This window comes from Anolis carolinensis, unplaced genomic scaffold (assembly GCF_035594765.1).
Source record: "Anolis carolinensis isolate JA03-04 unplaced genomic scaffold, rAnoCar3.1.pri scaffold_74, whole genome shotgun sequence".
NCBI lineage: Eukaryota > Metazoa > Chordata > Lepidosauria > Squamata > Dactyloidae > Anolis > Anolis carolinensis.
The window spans coordinates 62,501-82,771 of record NW_026943883.1 but is presented as its reverse complement, the minus strand read 5'-3'; the positions used below and the strand labels follow the sequence as shown (position 1 = coordinate 82,771).

At 41.7% G+C, this 20,271-nt stretch overlaps 1 protein-coding gene and 1 long non-coding RNA gene across 2 annotated transcripts in view; one reads left to right on the top strand and one right to left on the bottom strand.

Moving 5' to 3' along the window:
* Window positions 1-1,346: 1,346 nt before the first annotated feature.
* The window catches only part of LOC134295079 (ubiquitin-protein ligase E3B), a 48,710-nt gene continuing 29,785 nt past the window's right edge, over window positions 1,347-20,271 (top strand). The window contains exons 1-3 of the mRNA XM_062967010.1: window positions 1,347-1,572; window positions 4,537-4,704; window positions 17,750-17,921. Of these exons, the coding sequence (XP_062823080.1) occupies window positions 1,362-1,572; window positions 4,537-4,704; window positions 17,750-17,921 (551 nt within the window). The 5' untranslated portion in view covers window positions 1,347-1,361. The remainder of the gene's footprint in view (window positions 1,573-4,536; window positions 4,705-17,749; window positions 17,922-20,271) is intronic.
* LOC134295081 (uncharacterized) overlaps window positions 19,949-20,271 on the bottom strand; it is a 3,965-nt gene continuing 3,642 nt past the window's right edge. Inside the window, exon 2 of the long non-coding RNA XR_010001641.1 lies at window positions 19,949-20,271. This exon is cut by the window's right edge and continues 745 nt beyond it. This is a non-coding gene — a long non-coding RNA (uncharacterized LOC134295081).

Here is a 20,271-nt window from a genome sequence, read left to right as displayed (position 1 = left end):
ATTAGTCCTGGGAAACAAGGCAAAGTCCGTAGGTAAACAAAGGCTGGGAAGCAAGGCGAAGGCTGGATAGCAAGGCAAGGCTTGAGCTGAAGCGAGGCTTGAATCGGAGCGCGCTGTCCAGACACAACTCGCTCCGTAGGCTGACGAATTGACTCCGCGAAGTTGCTACGCGGGCAAAACACCTATATAGAGTCCAACTTTCTCTCCAAAGCGGTTCTCTGGGAATCAGAAACGAAAGCTAAACTCTGAGACCAGATGTTAAACTCCTTAAAGATTCTCACGAGAACCAATGTTAATTGGCAACATTCTTAGCTGCTATCCTCGCACTCCTGCGCGAAGCTGAATCCAAACTTCTCTGTTGTTTACAAAACTCCCGGCGCAAGAACACGGGAGAAGTAGGCTCTGGGGTTGTTTGACATACTTCTGGGGCACAACTTTCTTGCAGGTGCAAGGTTTCCAGATCTGCCTGGGAAGGATCTGGCTGAGAGGAATCCAGTTCAGACTGGGAAGGTAAAAAACCCAAGTTTTCATCTTCATCAGGGATTACAATGTCCTGAGCAGGACTACAAGGCCCATGGTTCATCACACTAACTGATTTGCACAAGCCCCTGATTCAGTATCTCCAATCCAAATCTGGAAAGGAAGCTATTAAGTAATTTGCACGAGTCCCTGATTTATTCTGTATCTCCGGTCATTCTGTATCTGCGCTCAAATCCAGACAGGAAGCAATTAAGTAATTTGCACGAGTCCCCGATTCATTCATCATGCAATGGGAAGCTACTAACTGATTCGCACGAGCCCCTGAATCAGTATCTCCAATCCTCACAGGAAGCTATTAAGTTATTTGCACAAGTCCTTGATCTATTCTGTATCTCCAGTCATAAAGTATCTGCACTCAAATCCCGACAGGAAGCTATTAAGTAATTTGAACGCCTCCCTAATTTATTCTGTATCTCCAATTGTAAAGTATCTGCACTCTAATCCTGACAGGAAGCTATTAAGTAATTTGCACGAGTCCCCAATTCGTTAGGCCCCGATTCATTCAGTATCTCCCATCCAAACTCAACAAAAAGCTGTTGAGTAATTTGCCCAAGTTCCTGATTTGTTTGTCCCTGATTCGTTCAGTATCTGCACTTTAAACTCAACAGGAAGCTATTAAGTAATTTTCATGAATAACTTATTCATTCGGTATCTCCAAACCAAACACAACAGGAAGCTACTAAGTAATTTGCACAAGTTCCTGATTGATTCAGTGTCTCCAACCAAGACTCAATAGGAAGCTGTCGAGTAATTTGCACAAGTTCCTGATTTTGTTCAGTATCTCCAATCCGAACTTGACAGGAAGCTGTTAAGTAATTTGCATGAGTCCCAGATTCTCTCCATCTGTTATTGTTGTCTTCAGGTTGAATGAGTCGATGCCCCTCCTAACGAAGCAGTTGCAGCACCTTTGGGGCGTCCACCTGATCCGCATCCTCTTCAGCGACGTCCTCAGCAAGAAACTCCAGGAAAACCAAGATGGCGCCCGAACGCAAGCCCAGGCCGCTTCCCCGCAGAACAGCCTCCCCATGAAAAGTCAGTATGGGAACCATTAGGGGTGGACTCTGGCCCCCATAATCTCCAGTGTGAATGGGGGATCATGGGAGATGCATCTGGAGACCCATGTTTACAATTGAGGGCTGATGGGAGATGTTCATGGCAGCCATATTGGTTGGGGAATCATGGGATATGTCTCTGGAGACCCATGTTTACATTTCAGGAATGATGGGAGATGTTCATGGCAGCCATATTGGCTGGGGCATCATGGGATATGTCTCTGGAGACCCATGTTTACATTTGAGGGATGATGGGAGATGTCTATGGCGACCATATTCGTTGGCAAATAATGGGAGATGTCTCTGGAGACCCATGTTGACTTGAGGAATCATGGGAGAATGCATCTGGAGACTTGTTGACTGAGGGGTGATGGGAGATGTATGGTTAGGAGATCTTGGAGGATGTCTCTGGAGGCTTGTTGACCTGAGGGATGATGGGAAATGGACCTGGAGACCCATGTTGACTTAAGAGATGGTGGGAGATGTATTTGGAGACCCATTTTGACTTAAGGGATTATGGGAGATGCATCTGGAGACCCATGTTGACTTAAGGGATGATGGGAGATGCATTTGGAGACCCATGTTGACTTAAGGGATGATGGGAGATGCATTTGGAGACCTGTGTTGAGGGATGTAGGGAGTTGTATATGGTACCATATTGGTTGGGTAATCATGGGAAATGACTGTGGAGACCCATATTGACCTGAGGGAGGATGGGAGATTTCTCTGGAGACCCATGTTGACTTAAGGGATGATGGGAGATGCATCTGGAGACCCATGTTGACTTGAGGAATCATGGGAGATGCATCCAGAGAGCCATGTAGACTTGACGGATGATGGGAGATGCATCTGGAGACCCATGTTTACAATTGAGGGCTGATGGGAGATGTTCATGGCAGCCATATTGGTTGGGGAATCATGGGAAATGTCTCTGGAGACCCATGTTGACTTGAGGAATCATGGGAGATGCATCTGGAGACTTGTTGACTGAGGGATGATGGGAGATGTATGGTTAGGAGATCTTGGAGGATGTCTCTGGAGCCTTGTTGACCTGAGGGATGATGGGACATGGACCTGGAGACCCATGTTGACTTAAGGGATGATAGAAGATGCATTTGGATACCTATGTTGAGGGATGTATATGGTACCATATTGGTTGGGGAATCATGGGAAATGTCTGTGGAGACCCATGTTGACCTGAGGGATGATGGGAGATTTCTTTGGAGACTTGTTGACCTGAGGAATGAAGGGAGATGCATCTGGAGACCCATGTTGACTTAAGGGATGATGGGAGATGCATCTGGAGAACCATATTGACTTAAGGGATGATGGGAGATGCATCTGGAGACCCATGTTTATGTTTGAGGGATGATGGGAGATGTGTATGGTGACCATATTGGTTTGGGGATAATAGGAAATATGGCAATTATATTGATTGAGATATCATGAGAGATGTCTCTGGAGACATGTTGACCTGAGGTATGATGGGAGATACATCTGGAGACTCCTGTTGACTTGAGGGATGATGGGAGATGTGTATGATGGCCATATTGGTTGGGGGATTATCTGAAACATCTCTGGAGACCCATGTTGACTTGAGGGATGATAGGAGATGCATCTGGAGACCCATGTTTATGTTTGAGTGATGATGGGAGATGTGTATGGTGACCATATGGGTTGGGGGATCATCTGAAACGTCTCTGTAGACCCATGTTGACTTGAGGAATGATGGGAGAAGCATCTGGAGATCTATATGTTTGAGAGATGATGGGAGATGTGTATGGCGACCATATTGGCTGGAGGATCATGGGAGATGCATCTGGAGACCCATGTTGACTTGAGGAATGATGGGAGATGTATATGGCAACCATATGGGTTGGGGGATCATGGGAAACCTCTCTGGAGACCCATGTTGACTTGAAGGATGATGGGAGAAGCATCTGGAGCTCCATGTTTATCTTTGAGGGATGATGGGAGATGTGTATGGTGGCCATATTGGTTGGGGAATCATCTGAAACCTCTCTGGAGACCCATGTTGACTTGAGAGATGATGGGAGATGCATCTGGAGATCCATGTTTACGTTTGAGGGATGATGGGAGATGTGTATAGTGACCATATGGGTTGGTGGATCATCTGAAACATCTCTGAAGACCCATGATGACTTGAGGAATGATGGGAAATGTATATGGCAAATATATGGGTTGACGGATCATGGGAAATGTCTCTGGAGACCCATGTTGACTTGAGGGATGATGGGAGATGCATCTGGAGATCCATGTTTATGTTTGAGGGATGATGGGAGATGTCTATGGTGGACATATTGGTTGGGGGATCATGGAAAACCTCTCTGGAGACCCATGTTGACTTGAGGGATGATGGGAGATGCATCTGGAGATCCATGTTTATGTTTGAGGGATGATGGGAGATGTGTATGACGGCCATATTGGTTGGGGGATCATCTGAAACATCTCTGGAGACCCATGTTGACCTGAGGGATGATGGGAGATACATCTGGAGACCCCTGTTGACTTAAGGAATGATGGGAAATGTATATGGCAATTATATGGGTTGAGGGATGAAGATAGATGCATCTCGAGACCCATGTTGACTTGAGGGATGATGGGAGATGCATCTGGAGAGCCATGTTTATGTTTGAGAGATGATGGGAGATGTGTATGGCAACCATAATGGTTGAAGGATCATGGGAAACATCTCTGTAGACCCATGTTGACTTCAGGGATGATGGGAGATGCACCTGGAGACCCATGTTGGCCTGAAGGATGATGGGAGGTACATCTGGAGACCCATGTTGACCCGAAGGATGATGGGAGATGTATCTGGAGACCCATGTTGACTTAAGGGATGATGGGAGGTTCATCTGGAGACCCATGTTTGGGGATGATGGGAGATGCCTAGGGCGGCCATGTTTCTCCCCATCTGCAGACCTCTTCAAGCGGGCCTTCCAGAAGTCGGCCTCCGTCCGCCACATCCTGAAGCCCGTGGGCGGGAAGCGGGTGGACTCGGCCGAAGTCCAGAAGGTCTGCAGCATCTGCGTCCTCTACCAGATGGCCCTCACCACCCTCACCCAGATCCGACTCCAGATCCTGACCGGTGAGTTCTCCTCATTATTATTATTATTATTATTATTATTATTATTATTGGAGTGGGGTTCGCTATATGTCGGTTTCACTTTGAGTTCACCACGATGCTTTGGTTTCACTTTGAGTTCACCACGATGCTTTGGTTTCACTCTGAGTTCACCACGATGCTTTGGTTTCACTTTGAGTTCACCACGATGCTTTGGTTTCACTTTGAGTTCACCACGATGCTTTGGTTTCACTTTGAGTTCACCACGATGCTTTGGTTTCACTTTGAGTTCACCACGATGCTTTGGTTTCACTCTGAGTTCACCACGATGCTTTGGTTTCACTCTGAGTTCACCACGATGCTTTGGTTTCACTCTGAGTTCACCACGATGCTTTGGTTTCACTCTGAGTTCACCACGATGCTTGGTTTCACTTTGTGTTCACCACGATGCTTTGGTTTCACTCTGAGCTCACCACGATGCTTTGGTTTCACTTTGAGTTCACCACGATGCTTTGGTTTCACTTTGAGTTCACCACGATGCTTTGGTTTCACTTTGAGTTCACCACGATGCTTTGGTTTCACTTTGAGTTCACCACGATGCTTTGGTTTCACTTTGAGTTCACCACGATGCTTTGGTTTCACTTTGAGTTCACCACGATGCTTTGGTTTCACTTTGAGTTCACCACGATGCTTGGTTTCACTTTGAGTTCATCACGATGCTTTGGTTTCACTTTGAGTTCACCACGATGCTTTGGTTTCACTTTGAGTTCACCACGATGCTTTGGTTTCACTCTGAGTTCACCACGATGCTTTGGTTTCACTTTGAGTTCACCACGATGCTTTGGTTTCACTTTGAGTTCACCACGATGCTTTGGTTTCACTCTGAGTTCACCACGATGCTTTGGTTTCACTCTGAGTTCACCACGATGCTTTGGTTTCACTCTGAGTTCACCACGATGCTTTGGTTTCACTCTGAGTTCACCACGATGCTTTGGTTTCACTCTGAGTTCACCACGATGCTTTGGTTTCACTTTGAGTTCACCACGATGCTTTGGTTTCACTTTGAGTTCACCACGATGCTTTGGTTTCACTTTGAGTTCACCACGATGCTTTGGTTTCACTTTGAGTTCACCACGATGCTTTGGTTTCAATCTGAGTTCACCACGATGCTTTGGTTTCACTCTGAGTTCACCACGATGCTTTGGTTTCACTTTGAGTTCACCACGATGCTTTGGTTTCACTTTGAGTTCACCACGATGCTTTGGTTTCACTTTGAGTTCACCACGATGCTTTGGTTTCACTCTGAGTTCACCACGATGCTTTGGTTTCACTCTGAGTTCACCACGATGCTTTGGTTTCACTCTGAGTTCACCACGATGCTTTGGTTTCACTCTGAGTTCACCACGATGCTTTGGTTTCACTCTGAGTTCACCACGATGCTTTGGTTTCACTCTGAGTTCACCACGATGCTTTGGTTTCACTCTGAGTTCACCACGATGCTTTGGTTTCACTCTGAGTTCACCACGATGCTTTGGTTTCACTCTGAGTTCACCACGATGCTTTGGTTTCACTTTGAGTTCACCACGATGCTTTGGTTTCACTCTGAGTTCACCACGATGCTTTGGTTTCACTCTGAGTTCACCACGATGCTTTGGTTTCACTCTGAGTTCACCACGATGCTTTGGTTTCACTTTGAGTTCACCACGATGCTTTGGTTTCACTTTGAGTTCACCACGATGCTTTGGTTTCACTTTGAGTTCACCACGATGCTTTGGTTTCACTTTGAGTTCACCACGATGCTTTGGTTTCACTTTGAGTTCACCACGATGCTTTGGTTTCACTTTGAGTTCACCACGATGCTTTGGTTTCACTTTGAGTTCACCACGATGCTTTGGTTTCACTTTGAGTTCACCACGATGCTTTGGTTTCACTTTGAGTTCACCACGATGCTTTGGTTTCACTTTGAGTTCACCACGATGCTTTGGTTTCACTCTGAGTTCACCACGATGCTTTGGTTTCACTTTGAGTTCACCACGATGCTTTGGTTTCACTCTGAGTTCACCACGATGCTTTGGTTTCACTCTGAGTTCACCACGATGCTTTGGTTTCACTCTGAGTTCACCACGATGCTTTGGTTTCACTCTGAGTTCACCACGATGCTTTGGTTTCACTCTGAGTTCACCACGATGCTTTGGTTTCACTCTGAGTTCACCACGATGCTTTGGTTTCACTTTGAGTTCACCACGATGCTTTGGTTTCACTTTGAGTTCACCACGATGCTTTGGTTTCACTCTGAGTTCACCACGATGCTTTGGTTTCACTCTGAGTTCACCACGATGCTTTGGTTTCACTTTGAGTTCACCACGATGCTTTGGTTTCACTCTGAGTTCACCACGATGCTTTGGTTTCACTTTGAGTTCACCACGATGCTTTGGTTTCACTCTGAGTTCACCACGATGCTTTGGTTTCACTCTGAGTTCACCACGATGCTTTGGTTTCACTTTGAGTTCACCACGATGCTTTGGTTTCACTTTGAGTTCACCACGATGCTTTGGTTTCACTTTGAGTTCACCACGATGCTTTGGTTTCACTTTGAGTTCACCACGATGCTTTGGTTTCACTTTGAGTTCACCACGATGCTTTGGTTTCACTTTGAGTTCACCACGATGCTTTGGTTTCACTTTGAGTTCACCACGATGCTTTGGTTTCACTTTGAGTTCACCACGATGCTTTGGTTTCACTTTGAGTTCACCACGATGCTTTGGTTTCACTTTGAGTTCACCACGATGCTTTGGTTTCACTTTGAGTTCACCACGATGCTTTGGTTTCACTTTGAGTTCACCACGATGCTTTGGTTTCACTTTGAGTTCACCACGATGCTTTGGTTTCACTTTGAGTTCACCACGATGCTTTGGTTTCACTTTGAGTTCACCACGATGCTTTGGTTTCACTTTGAGTTCACCACGATGCTTTGGTTTCACTTTGAGTTCACCACGATGCTTTGGTTTCACTTTGTGTTCACCACGATGCTTTGGTTTCACTCTGAGCGCACCACGATGCTTTGGTTTCACTTTGAGTTCACCACGATGCTTTGGTTTCACTTTGAGTTCACCACGATGCTTTGGTTTCACTTTGAGTTCACCACGATGCTTTGGTTTCACTTTGAGTTCACCACGATGCTTTGGTTTCACTTTGAGTTCACCACGATGCTTTGGTTTCACTTTGAGTTCACCACGATGCTTTGGTTTCACTCTGAGCTCACCACGATGCTTTGGTTTCACTTTGAGTTCACCACGATGCTTTGGTTTCACTTTGAGTTCACCACGATGCTTTGGTTTCACTCTGAGTTCACCACGATGCTTTGGTTTCACTTTGAGTTCACCACGATGCTTTGGTTTCACTCTGAGTTCACCACGATGCTTTGGTTTCACTCTGAGTTCACCACGATGCTTTGGTTTCACTTTGAGTTCACCACGATGCTTTGGTTTCACTTTGAGTTCACCACGATGCTTTGGTTTCACTTTGAGTTCACCACGATGCTTTGGTTTCACTTTGAGTTCACCACGATGCTTTGGTTTCACTTTGAGTTCACCACGATGCTTTGGTTTCACTTTGAGTTCACCACGATGCTTTGGTTTCACTTTGAGTTCACCACGATGCTTTGGTTTCACTTTGAGTTCACCACGATGCTTTGGTTTCACTTTGAGTTCACCACGATGCTTTGGTTTCACTTTGAGTTCACCACGATGCTTTGGTTTCACTTTGAGTTCACCACGATGCTTTGGTTTCACTTTGAGTTCACCACGATGCTTTGGTTTCACTTTGAGTTCACCACGATGCTTTGGTTTCACTTTGAGTTCACCACGATGCTTTGGTTTCACTTTGAGTTCACCACGATGCTTTGGTTTCACTTTGAGTTCACCACGATGCTTTGGTTTCACTTTGAGTTCACCACGATGCTTTGGTTTCACTTTGTGTTCACCACGATGCTTTGGTTTCACTCTGAGCGCACCACGATGCTTTGGTTTCACTTTGAGTTCACCACGATGCTTTGGTTTCACTTTGAGTTCACCACGATGCTTTGGTTTCACTTTGAGTTCACCACGATGCTTTGGTTTCACTTTGAGTTCACCACGATGCTTTGGTTTCACTTTGAGTTCACCACGATGCTTTGGTTTCACTTTGAGTTCACCACGATGCTTTGGTTTCACTCTGAGCTCACCACGATGCTTTGGTTTCACTTTGAGTTCACCACGATGCTTTGGTTTCACTTTGAGTTCACCACGATGCTTTGGTTTCACTTTGAGTTCACCACGATGCTTTGGTTTCACTTTGAGTTCACCACGATGCTTTGGTTTCACTTTGAGTTCACCACGATGCTTTGGTTTCACTTTGTGTTCACCACGATGCTTTGGTTTCACTCTGAGCTCACCACGATGCTTTGGTTTCACTTTGAGTTCACCACGATGCTTTGGTTTCACTTTGAGTTCACCACGATGCTTTGGTTTCACTCTGAGTTCACCACGATGCTTTGGTTTCACTCTGAGTTCACCACGATGCTTTGGTTTCACTCTGAGTTCACCACGATGCTTTGGTTTCACTCTGAGTTCACCACGATGCTTTGGTTTCACTTTGAGTTCACCACGATGCTTTGGTTTCACTTTGAGTTCACCACGATGCTTTGGTTTCACTCTGAGTTCACCACGATGCTTTGGTTTCACTTTGAGTTCACCACGATGCTTTGGTTTCACTCTGAGTTCACCACGATGCTTTGGTTTCACTCTGAGTTCACCACGATGCTTTGGTTTCACTCTGAGTTCACCACGATGCTTTGGTTTCACTTTGAGTTCACCACGATGCTTTGGTTTCACTCTGAGTTCACCACGATGCTTTGGTTTCACTTTGAGTTCACCACGATGCTTTGGTTTCACTCTGAGTTCACCACGATGCTTTGGTTTCACTCTGAGTTCACCACGATGCTTTGGTTTCACTCTGAGTTCACCACGATGCTTTGGTTTCACTCTGAGTTCACCACGATGCTTTGGTTTCACTTTGAGTTCACCACGATGCTTTGGTTTCACTTTGAGTTCACCACGATGCTTTGGTTTCACTTTGAGTTCACCACGATGGTTGGTTTCACTTTGAGTTCACCACGATGGTTGGTTTCACTTTGAGTTCACCACGATGGTTGGTTTCACTTTGAGTTCACCACGATGGTTGGTTTCACTTTGAGTTCACTACGATGCTTTGGTTTCACTTTCAGATCTCTGTGATGGTCTGTTTCACTTTCAGTTTTCTTCCAGTTCTCAGTTATGGTTTAGTTTCACTTTTAATTCATTTCAGTTCCCTGTGATGGTTTAATTTCACGTTCAGTTCGCTATAATGCGGTGGTTTCACTTTCAGATCATGATCGTGGTTTAGTTTCATTTTCAGTTCACTCGTAGTTCATTTCGGTTCATTATGATGGTTTAGTTTCACTTTGCGATCACCACGATGCTTTCGTTTTTGGGTTCACTATTATTTAGTTTCATGCTTTGGTTTGGATTTGGATTCATTACGATGCTTTAGTTTCAATTTCAGTTCCCCACCACGTTTGCTTTCCTGTTCCGTTCACTATGATGCAGTGGTTTCACTTTCAGATCACTATTGTGCTTTAGTTTCATTTTCACTTCACTTGTGGTTCATTTAGGTTCATTATGATTTAGTTTCACTTTCAGATCACCACGATGTTTTGGTTTCGATTCACTATATAGTTTCATGTTATTCACTGCGATGGTTTGGATTGGATTTGGATTGATTCTGATGCTTTAGTTTCACTTTCAGTTTCCCACAATATTTTGGTTTCCTGTTCCGTTCACTATGATGCTGTGGTTTCACTTTCAGATCACTGCAGTGCTTTAGTTTCATTTTCAATTCACATTGATGGTTTAGTTTCACTTTTCATTCATTTTGGCTCACTAAGGTGGTTTAGTTTCACTTTCATTTTACCACAATATTATGGTCCTTATTTGGGTTTAGTTTCATGTTCAGTTCCTTGCCGTGCTTTAGTTTTACTTCCAGATCGCTGCCATGCTTTGGTTTGGATTTGAAACAATGCTTTGAAACAATGCTTTGGTTTCACTTTCAATTCACTATGATGCTTCCATTTCCTCTTCAGTTCACTATGTTGCTTCGGTTTCCCTTTTGGTTCACTTCAGAGCTTTAGTTTCATTTTCAGTTCACAGCAATGATTTCGTTTCCCTTGCACTAAATTGCACTTCACTAGGATGGTTTAGTTTCACTTTCAGTTCACCACAATACTTCGCCTTGTATTTGAGTTCATTAGTATTGTTTAGGTTCTCGTTCAGTTCACTAGGCTGCTTTGGTTTCCCTTTCAGTTCCCCACATTACTTTCGTTTCCTGTTTAGTTGACTATCGTGCTTCGGTTTCACGTTTGGTTCACCACAGTGCTCAAGTTTCAATTTCAGTTCACAGCGATGGTTTAGTTTCATGTGTCGTTCATTTCAGTTCATTATGATGGTTTCGTTTCCCCTTCAGATCATTGCCGTGCGTTGGTTTTACTTTCAGATCACTGCCATGCTTTGTTTTGCATTTGGGTTCACTTCGATACTTTTGTTTCACTTTCAGTTCACTACCGTGCTTTGAGTTTAATTTTCGGTTCACAAGGATGGTTTAGTTTCACTTTCAGTTCTTTTCAGCTCGCTATGGTGGTTTAGTTTCACTTTCTGATCACTGCAATGCTTTGGTTTGTATTTGGGATCACTGTTATTGTTTAATTTTATATTCAGTTCACTGCCATGCTTTGGTTTTATTTTCAGATTACTGCCATGGTTTGTTTTCGATTTGGGTCCACTACAATGCTTTAGTTCACTGTGATGCTTTGGTTTCACTTTTGGTTCACTATAATGCTTTAGTTTCATTTTCAGTTCACGATGCTTTGGTTTCCTGTTCAGTTCAATAAGATGGATTAGTTTCACTTTCAGATCATCACAATGCTTTGGTTTATATTTGAGCTCACTATTATTGTTTGGATTCATGTTCAGTTCCCTGGCATGCTTCAGTTTTACTTCCAGATCACGGCCATGTTTGGTTTGGATTTGGGTTCACTACAGTGCTTTTGTTTCACTTTCAGTTCTCCACGATGCTTTTGTTTCCTCTTCAGTTCACTATGTTCTTTTGGTTTTACTTTTGGTTCACTACAGTGCTTTACTTTCATTTTTAGTTCACAGCGATGATTGAGTTTCACTTGTTCATTTTGGTTCATTATGATGGTTTAGTTTCACTTTCATTTTACTGCAATGCTTTGCTTTGTATTTGGGTTTAGTTTCACTTTCAGTCCACTGCCGTGCTTTGGTTTCTTGTTCAGTTCACTTTTGGTTCGCAGCAATGGTTTAGTTCCACTTATAGTTGATTTCAGTTCACTGTGATGGTTTAGTTTAATTTTCAGATCACCGCAATGCTTTGGTTTGTATTTGACTTCACTGTTATTGTTTTGTTCCCTGTCCAGTTCACTATGCTTTAGTTTCAGTTTACTACAATGCTTAGGTTTCCTGTTCCGTTCACTATGTTGTTTTGGTTTCACTTTTGTTTCACTACAGTGCTTTAGTTTCATTTGCAATGATGGTTAATTTCACTTACAATTTATTTCAGTTCACTATGATGCTTTGGTTTCCCATTTGGTTCACTTCAGAGCTTTAGTTTCATTTTCAGTTCGCAGTGATGGTTTTGTTTCCCTTGCACTACATTGCACTTCACTAGGATGGTTTAGTTTCACTTTCAGTTCACCACAAGACTTCACCTTGTATTTGAGTTCATTAGTATTGTTTAGGTTCTCGTTCAGTTCACCACATTACTTTCGTTTCCTGTTTAGTTAACTATCGTGCTTCGGTTTCACGTTTGGTTCACCACAGTGCTCAAGTTTCATTTTCAGTTCACAGCGATGGTTTAGTTTCATGTGTCGTTCATTTCAGTTCATTATGATGGTTTAGTTTCCCCTTCAGATCATTGCCGTGCGTTGGTTTTACTTTCAGATCACTGCTATGCTTTGTTTTGCATTTGGGTTCACTTCGATGCTTTTGTTTCACTTTCAGTTCACTACCGTGCTTTGAGTTTAATTTTCGGTTCACAAGGATGGTTTAGTTTCACTTCCAGTTCTTTTCAGCACGCTATGGTGGTTTAGTTTCACTTTCTGATCACTGCAATGCTTTGGTTTGTATTTGGGCTCACTGTTATTGTTTAATTTTACATTCAGTTCACTGCCATGCTTTGGTTTTATTTTCAGATTACTGCCATGGTTTGTTTTCGATTTGGGTTCACTACGATGCTTTAGTTCACTGTGATGCTTTGGTTTCACTTTTGGTTCACTACAATGCTTTAGTTTCACTTTCAGTTCACCACAGTGCTTTGGTTTCCTGTTCGGTTCACTACACTGTTTTAGTTTCAGTTTACTACGATGCTCAGGTTTCCTGTTCCGTTCACTATGATGTTGTGGTTTCACTTTTGGTTCACCAAAGTGCTTTAGTTTCATTTGCAATGATGGTTTAATTTATTTGAGTTCAGTATGATGCTTTGGTTTCACTTTCAGATCATTAAAATCCTTTAATTTTATTTTAATTTCACAGGGATGATTTAGTTTCACTTGTAGTTCATTTCGGTTCACTATTACTGTTTAATTTCACGTTCAGTTCCCTGCAATGCTTTCATTTTACTTTCAGAGAACTATCATGGTTTCGTTTGGATTTGGGTTCACGATGATCCTTTCCTTTCACTTTAGTTCCCCACTATGCTTTCGTTTCCTGTTCAGTTCATTATGCTTTAGTTTCACTTTCAGTTTACTACAATCCCTAGACTTCCTGTTCCATTCCCATTTGGTTCACTTCAGAGCTTTAGTTTAATTTTCAGTTCACAGTGATGGTTTCGTTTCCCTTGCACTACATTGCACTTCACTAGGATGGTTTAGTTTCACTTTCAGTTCACCACAAGACTTCGCCTTGTATTTGAGTTCACTAATATTGTTTAGGTTCTCGTTCAGTTCACTAGGCTGCTTTGGTTTCCCTTTCAGTTCCCCACATTGCTTTCGTTTCCTGTTTAGTTAACTATCGTGCTTCGGTTTCACGTTTGGTTCACCACAGTGCTTTGAGTTTAATTTTCAGTTCAGTTCAGTTTCACTTGTTCATTTCAGCTCACTATGATGGTTTAGTTTCACTTTCAGGTCATTCACAATGCTCTGGTTTGTATTTGGATTCACTATTATGGTTTAGTTTCATGTTCAGTTCCCTGCCATGCTTTAGTTTTACTTCCAGATCACTGCCATGCTTGGGTTCACTATGATGCTTTTGTTTCACTTTCATTTCCACTTTCCTCTCCTGTTCACTTCATTACAAGGCTTCAGTTTCACTTTGAGTTCCCCATGATGCTTTCGTTTCCTGTTAAGTTCACTGTGATGCTCTGGTTCCACCTTGAGTTTCATTTTCAGTTCACAGCGATGGTTTAATTTCACTTGTGGTTCATTTCGGTTCACTATGATGGTTTAGTTTCACTTTCACTTTCAGTCTACTACGATACTTAGGCTTCCGGTTCTGCTCACTATGATGCTGTGGTTTCACATTCAGATCACTACACTGCTTTAGTTTCATTTGCAGTTCACATCGATCATTTAATTTCACTTATAGTTCATTTCACTTCACTATGATGCTTTGGTTTCGCTTTCAGTTCCTCTCGATGCTTTCATTTCCTCTTCAGTTCATTATGTTGTTTTGGTTTCACTTTTGGTTCACTACAGAACTTTAGCTTTGTTATCGGTTCACAGCCAAGGCTTAGTTTCACTTGTGGTTCATTTCGGTTCACTATGATGGTTTAGTTTCACTTTCAGTCTACTACGATACTTAGGCTTCCTGTTCTGCTCACTATGATGCTGTGGTTTCACATTCAGATCACTACACTGCTTTAGTTTCATTTGCAGTTCACATCGATCGTTTAATTTCACTTATAGTTCATTTCACTTCACTATGATGCTTTGGTTTCGCTTCCAGTTCCTCTCGATGCTTTCATTTCCTCTTCAGTTCATTATGTTGTTTTGGTTTCACTTTTGGTTCACTACAGAACTTTAGCTTTGTTATCGGTTCACAGCCAAGGCTTAGTTTCACTTGTGGTTCATTTCGGTTCACTATGATGGTTTAGTTTCACTTTCAGTCTACTACGATACTTAGGCTTCCTGTTCTGCTCACTATGATGCTGTGGTTTCACATTCAGATCACTACACTGCTTTAGTTTCATTTGCAGTTCACATCGATCATTTAATTTCACTTATAGTTCATTTCACTTCACTATGATGCTTTGGTTTCGCTTTCAGTTCCTCTCGATGCTTTCATTTCCTCTTCAGTTCATTATGTTGTTTTGGTTTCACTTTTGGTTCACTACAGAACTTTAGCTTTGTTATCGGTTCACAGCCAAGGCTTAGTTTCACTTGTGGTTCATTTCGGTTCACTATGATGGTTTAGTTTCACTTTCAGTCTACTACGATACTTAGGCTTCCTGTTCTGCTCACTATGATGCTGTGGTTTCACATTCAGATCACTACACTGCTTTAGTTTCATTTGCAGTTCACATCGATCATTTAATTTCACTTATAGTTCATTTCACTTCACTATGATGCTTTGGTTTCACTTTCAGTTCCTCTCAATGCTTTCATTTCCTCTTCAGTTCACTATGTTGTTTTGGTTTCACTTTTCGTTCACTACAGAACTTTAGTTTTGTTATCAGTTCACATCCAAGGTTTAGTTTCACTTGTCATTCATTTCGGCTCACTATGATGGTTTAGTTTCACTTTCGTTTCACCGTAATGCTTTGGTTTTGGTTTGGGTTCACTATTACTGTTTAATTTCACATCCACTTCACTGCCATGCTTTGGTCTTACTTTCAGATAACTGCCATGCTATGGTTTGGATTCGGGTTCACAAAGATGCTTTGGTTTCATTTTCAGTTGACATCAATGGTTTCATTTCACTTGTATTTCATTTCAGTTCACTGTGATGGTTTAGTTTCACTTTCAATTCACGGCAGTGGTTTGGTTTGTATTTGGGTTCACTATTATAGTTTAGTTTCAGGTTCAGTTCACTATGTTTCTTTGGTTTTACTTTTGGTTCACTACAGTGCTTTAGTTTTGTTATCAATTCACAGCCAAGGTTTAGTTTCACTTGTCGTTCATTTCGACTCACTATGATGGTTTAGTTTCACTTTCAATTTACCACAATGTTTTGGTTTGTATTTGGGTTTAGTTTCCTGTTGAGTTCATTGCCATGCTTTGGGTTGGATTTGGGTTCACTATGATGCTTTCCTTTCACTTTCAGTTCACCACGATGCTTTGGTTTCCTGTTCAGTTCACTTTTGGTTCACTACAATTCTTTGCTTTCACTTTCAGTCCACCATGATTCAGTTTCGCTTTCAGTTCACTACGATGCTTTGGTTTCCTGTTCAGTTCACAGTGATGATTTGGTTTCACTTTTGGTTCACTACAGTGATTTAGTTTCATTTTCAGTTCACAGCGATGATTTAGTTTCACTTATCGTTCATTTCTGTTCATTATGATGGTTTAGTTTCACTTTCAGATTACCACAATGCTTTGATTTGGATTCGGGTTCACTATTGTTTAGTTCACTGTGATGTTTTGGTTTCACTTCTCATTCACCATGATGCTTTAGTTTCACTTTCAGTTCAGTATGCTGTTTTGGTTTCACTTTCAGTTCACTACTATTTAGTTTCACTTTTGGTTTAGTTCAATGCTTTGGTCCCGCTCTCAGTTTGCTCCTATGATTTAGTTTCACTTGTGGTTCATTTAGGTTCATTATGATGGTTTAGTTTCACTTTCAGTTCACCACGATATTTAGTTTCACGTTCCGCTCACTACAGCGCTTTAGTTTCATTTCCAGTTCACAGAAATTTTTTAGTTTCACTTTTCATTCGTTTCAGTTCCCTATGGTGGTTTTATTTCACGTTCAGCTCGCTATGATGCGGTGGTTTTGCTTTCAGATCAATATCGTGCTTTAGTTTCATTTTCAGTTCACTTGTAGTTCATTTTGGTTTATTATGATGGTTTAGTTTCACTTTCCGATTACCACAATGATTTGGTTTGTATTTGGGTTCACTATTACTGTTTACTTTCATGCTTTGCTTTGGATTTGGATTCATTACAATGCTATAGTTTCACTTTCAGTTCCCCACCACGTTTGGTTTCTTATTCCATTCACTATGATGCTGTGGTTTCACTTTCAGATCACTACACTGTTTTAGTTTCACTTTCAGTTCACTTGTTCATTTTGGTTCATTATGATGGTTTTGTTTCACTTTCAGATTATCACAATGCTTTGATTTGGATTTGGGTTCACTATTGTTTAGTTTCACGTGATGTTTTGGTTTCACTTCTCATTCACCATGTTGCTTTAGTTTCACTTTCAGTTCACTTGTTCATTTTGGTTCATTATGATGGTTTTGTTTCACTTTCAGATTATCACAATGCTTTGATTTGGATTTGGGTTCACTATTGTTTAGTTTCACGTGATGTTTTGGTTTCACTTCTCATTCACCATGTTGCTTTAGTTTCACTTTCAGTTCACTTGTTCATTTTGGTTCATTATGATGGTTTTGTTTCACTTTCAGATTATCACAATGCTTTGATTTGGATTTGAGTTCACTATTGTTTAGTTTCACGTGATGTTTTGGTTTCACTTCTCATTCACCATGTTGCTTTAGTTTCACCTTCAGTTCACTATGCTGTTTTGGTTTCACTTTCAGTTCACTACTATTTAGTTTCACTTTTGGTTTAGTTCAATACTTTGGTCCCGCTCTCAGTTCGCTACTATGATTTGGTTTCACTTGTAGTTCGCTTTCAGTTGACTACGATGCTTTGGTTCCATGTTGAGCTTGCGATGTTGTCCTTTGCTTTGGATTAGGAGGCACCACGATGCTTTGGTCCCACTCTCCGTTCGCTCCTATGATTTGGTTTCGCTTGTAGTTTGCTTTCTGTTGACTACGATGCTTTGGTTCCACGTTCAGCTTGCGCTGTCATCCTTAGGCCTGACGTACCTGGACGACCTCCTCCCGAAGCTGTGGGCCTTCATCTGCGAGCTGGGTCCCCAGGGTGGGCTGAAGCTCTTCCTGGAGTGCCTCAACAACGACACCGAGGAGTCCCAGCGCCTCCTGGCCATGCTCACCCTCTTCTGCGACTGCTCACGGCACCTCATCACGTAGGTCCACACCAGACTGGGGAAGCCATTGAGTCATTTGCAGTTCATACCAGACAGGAAGCTATTGAGTCATTTGCACGAGTCCCTTATTTGTCCCCAATTCACTAGGTATGCCCAATTCAGTCTCAATAGGGAGGTATTAAATTATTTGCACGAGTCCCTGATTTCTTCAGTGTCTCCCATCCAAACATGACAGGAAGCTATTAAGCTATTTGTATAAGTCCCTCACTAGTTCAGTGTCTCCAATCCAACCACAACAGGAAGCTATTAAATAATTTGCACAAATTCCTGATTGGTTTAGTGTCTACAATCCAAGCTCAAAAGGAAGGAAGCTATTAAGTAATTTGCATGAGTCCCTGATTGGTTCAGTGTCTCCAGTCCAAGCTCAATGGGAAAGACGCTGTTAAGTAATTTGCACAAGTCCCTGATTTGTTCAGTGTCTCCAATCCAAACAGAAGAGGAAGCTATTAAGCTACTTGTATGAGTCCCTTACTAGTTCAGTGTCTCCAACCCAAAACCAACAGGAAGGAAGCTGTTTTTGCAAGTAATTTGCACAAGTCCCTGATTGGTTCAGTGTCTCCAGTCCAAGCTCAATAGGAAGGAAACTGTTAAGTAATTTACACAAGTCCCTGATTCGTTCAGTGTCTCCGATCCAAACATGACAGGAAGCTATTAAGCTATTTGTATGAGTCCCTCACTAGTTCAGTGTCTCCAATCCAGACACAACAGGAAGCTGTTAAGTAATTTGCTCGAGTCCCTGATTTGTTCAGTGTCTCCAACCAAAGCTCAAAAAGAAGGAAGCTGTTAAGTAATTTGCATGAGTTCCTGAATTGTTCAGTGTCTCCAATCCAAACACGACAGGAAGGTATTAAGTTATTTGTGTGAGTTCCTGATTTTTTCACTGTCTCCAATCCAAGCTTGACAGGAGGGAAGCTGTTAAGTAATTTGCACGAGTCCCTGATTTGTTCAGTGTTTCCAATCTAAACTCAACAGGAAGCCATTAAATAATTTGCACGAGTCTCTTATTCATTCAGTATTATTATATCATTATATTGTATCATATTAATATATCATTATATTGCATTATATTCATTATTATATTATATCATATTTTGTGTTTATTATTTCATTATTATCTCTATATATAAAAGGGTAATGAAATTTTGGCCTAGGACAAAACAACAAAACTACACATCCCAGAAACACTAAACTTGGCAGCACAACCCCTCATCCATGCCTCTACGTTCATACAACAAAAAGAAAAGAAAAATAAAGTCCTAATTAGAGGGAGAGGAATAATTGCTTTCATCAAATTGCTGCCAGTTAGAAGGCTAAGCTTGGTCTCCTAGCAACCCACTCAGCCCAAGGGACAGGCAGAGTTAGGCCTCAGGCCTCAGTGTGGAAGAAGCCTAAGTGAGGCCTAACTCTGCCTGTCCCCTGGGGTGAGTGGGTTGCTAGGAGACCAAGCTTAGCCTTCTAACTGGCAATGCGTGGCCGGGCACAGCTAGTATCATTATATTACGTCATATTTTCATTATAGATTATATTGGTTATATCATTACATTATAATCATATTTTATTATAACATATCATATATTATAATTCCTATATTTCTATCATATCTTTATTATAATTATATTAGCATATATTATCATTATTATATCTGTTACTATATCGTAATGTTATATCATATATTATGTTTGTTATATTATATTGATCACATTTTTATTATTGCATTAATTATTTTTCTCTTTGGTCACCCTGAGTCCCCTAGGGTGAGAAGGGCGGGGTAGAAATGTTGTAAAGAAATAAATATATTAATGATTTAATAATAAATATAATATACTATATTGTATTATTATTAATATATTATATGGTTACTATTGTCGGCGTGGAGGGTCAGGGTGCGAGCTGGGTGGGTTTCTTCAAGCTCCATCAATCATCTTCTCCAGCACCCTGATGAATTCGTTGCAATCGTCTGCCTCACCAATTCCTGTTCAGTGTCAGACTCAAACACGTGAGTAGTCTGAAGTCCAAACATTTATTTCAATATCTATAATACATATTTACAAAGCACAGCAAAAGCCATCGCTCTGAGCTGGCATTCTCTTTAGCCTCTTCGCTCGGCAAGCACCAGCTCAACACTCGCAGAGATAAGAAAGCACATTCCTCAGTCTGAAAGAAGTTCCGACCTCCAAAGCAGGAAACCATGCCTGATAGGTCATAGAAATCACAACAGGCTGTCAATCAAAACTAGCCTGCTGTTAACCGTTTCATTTCTGAAACACACTTTTGCACAACAGCAGAAAACACGTGATTTACATTTCATATACATACAACCATAATCCAA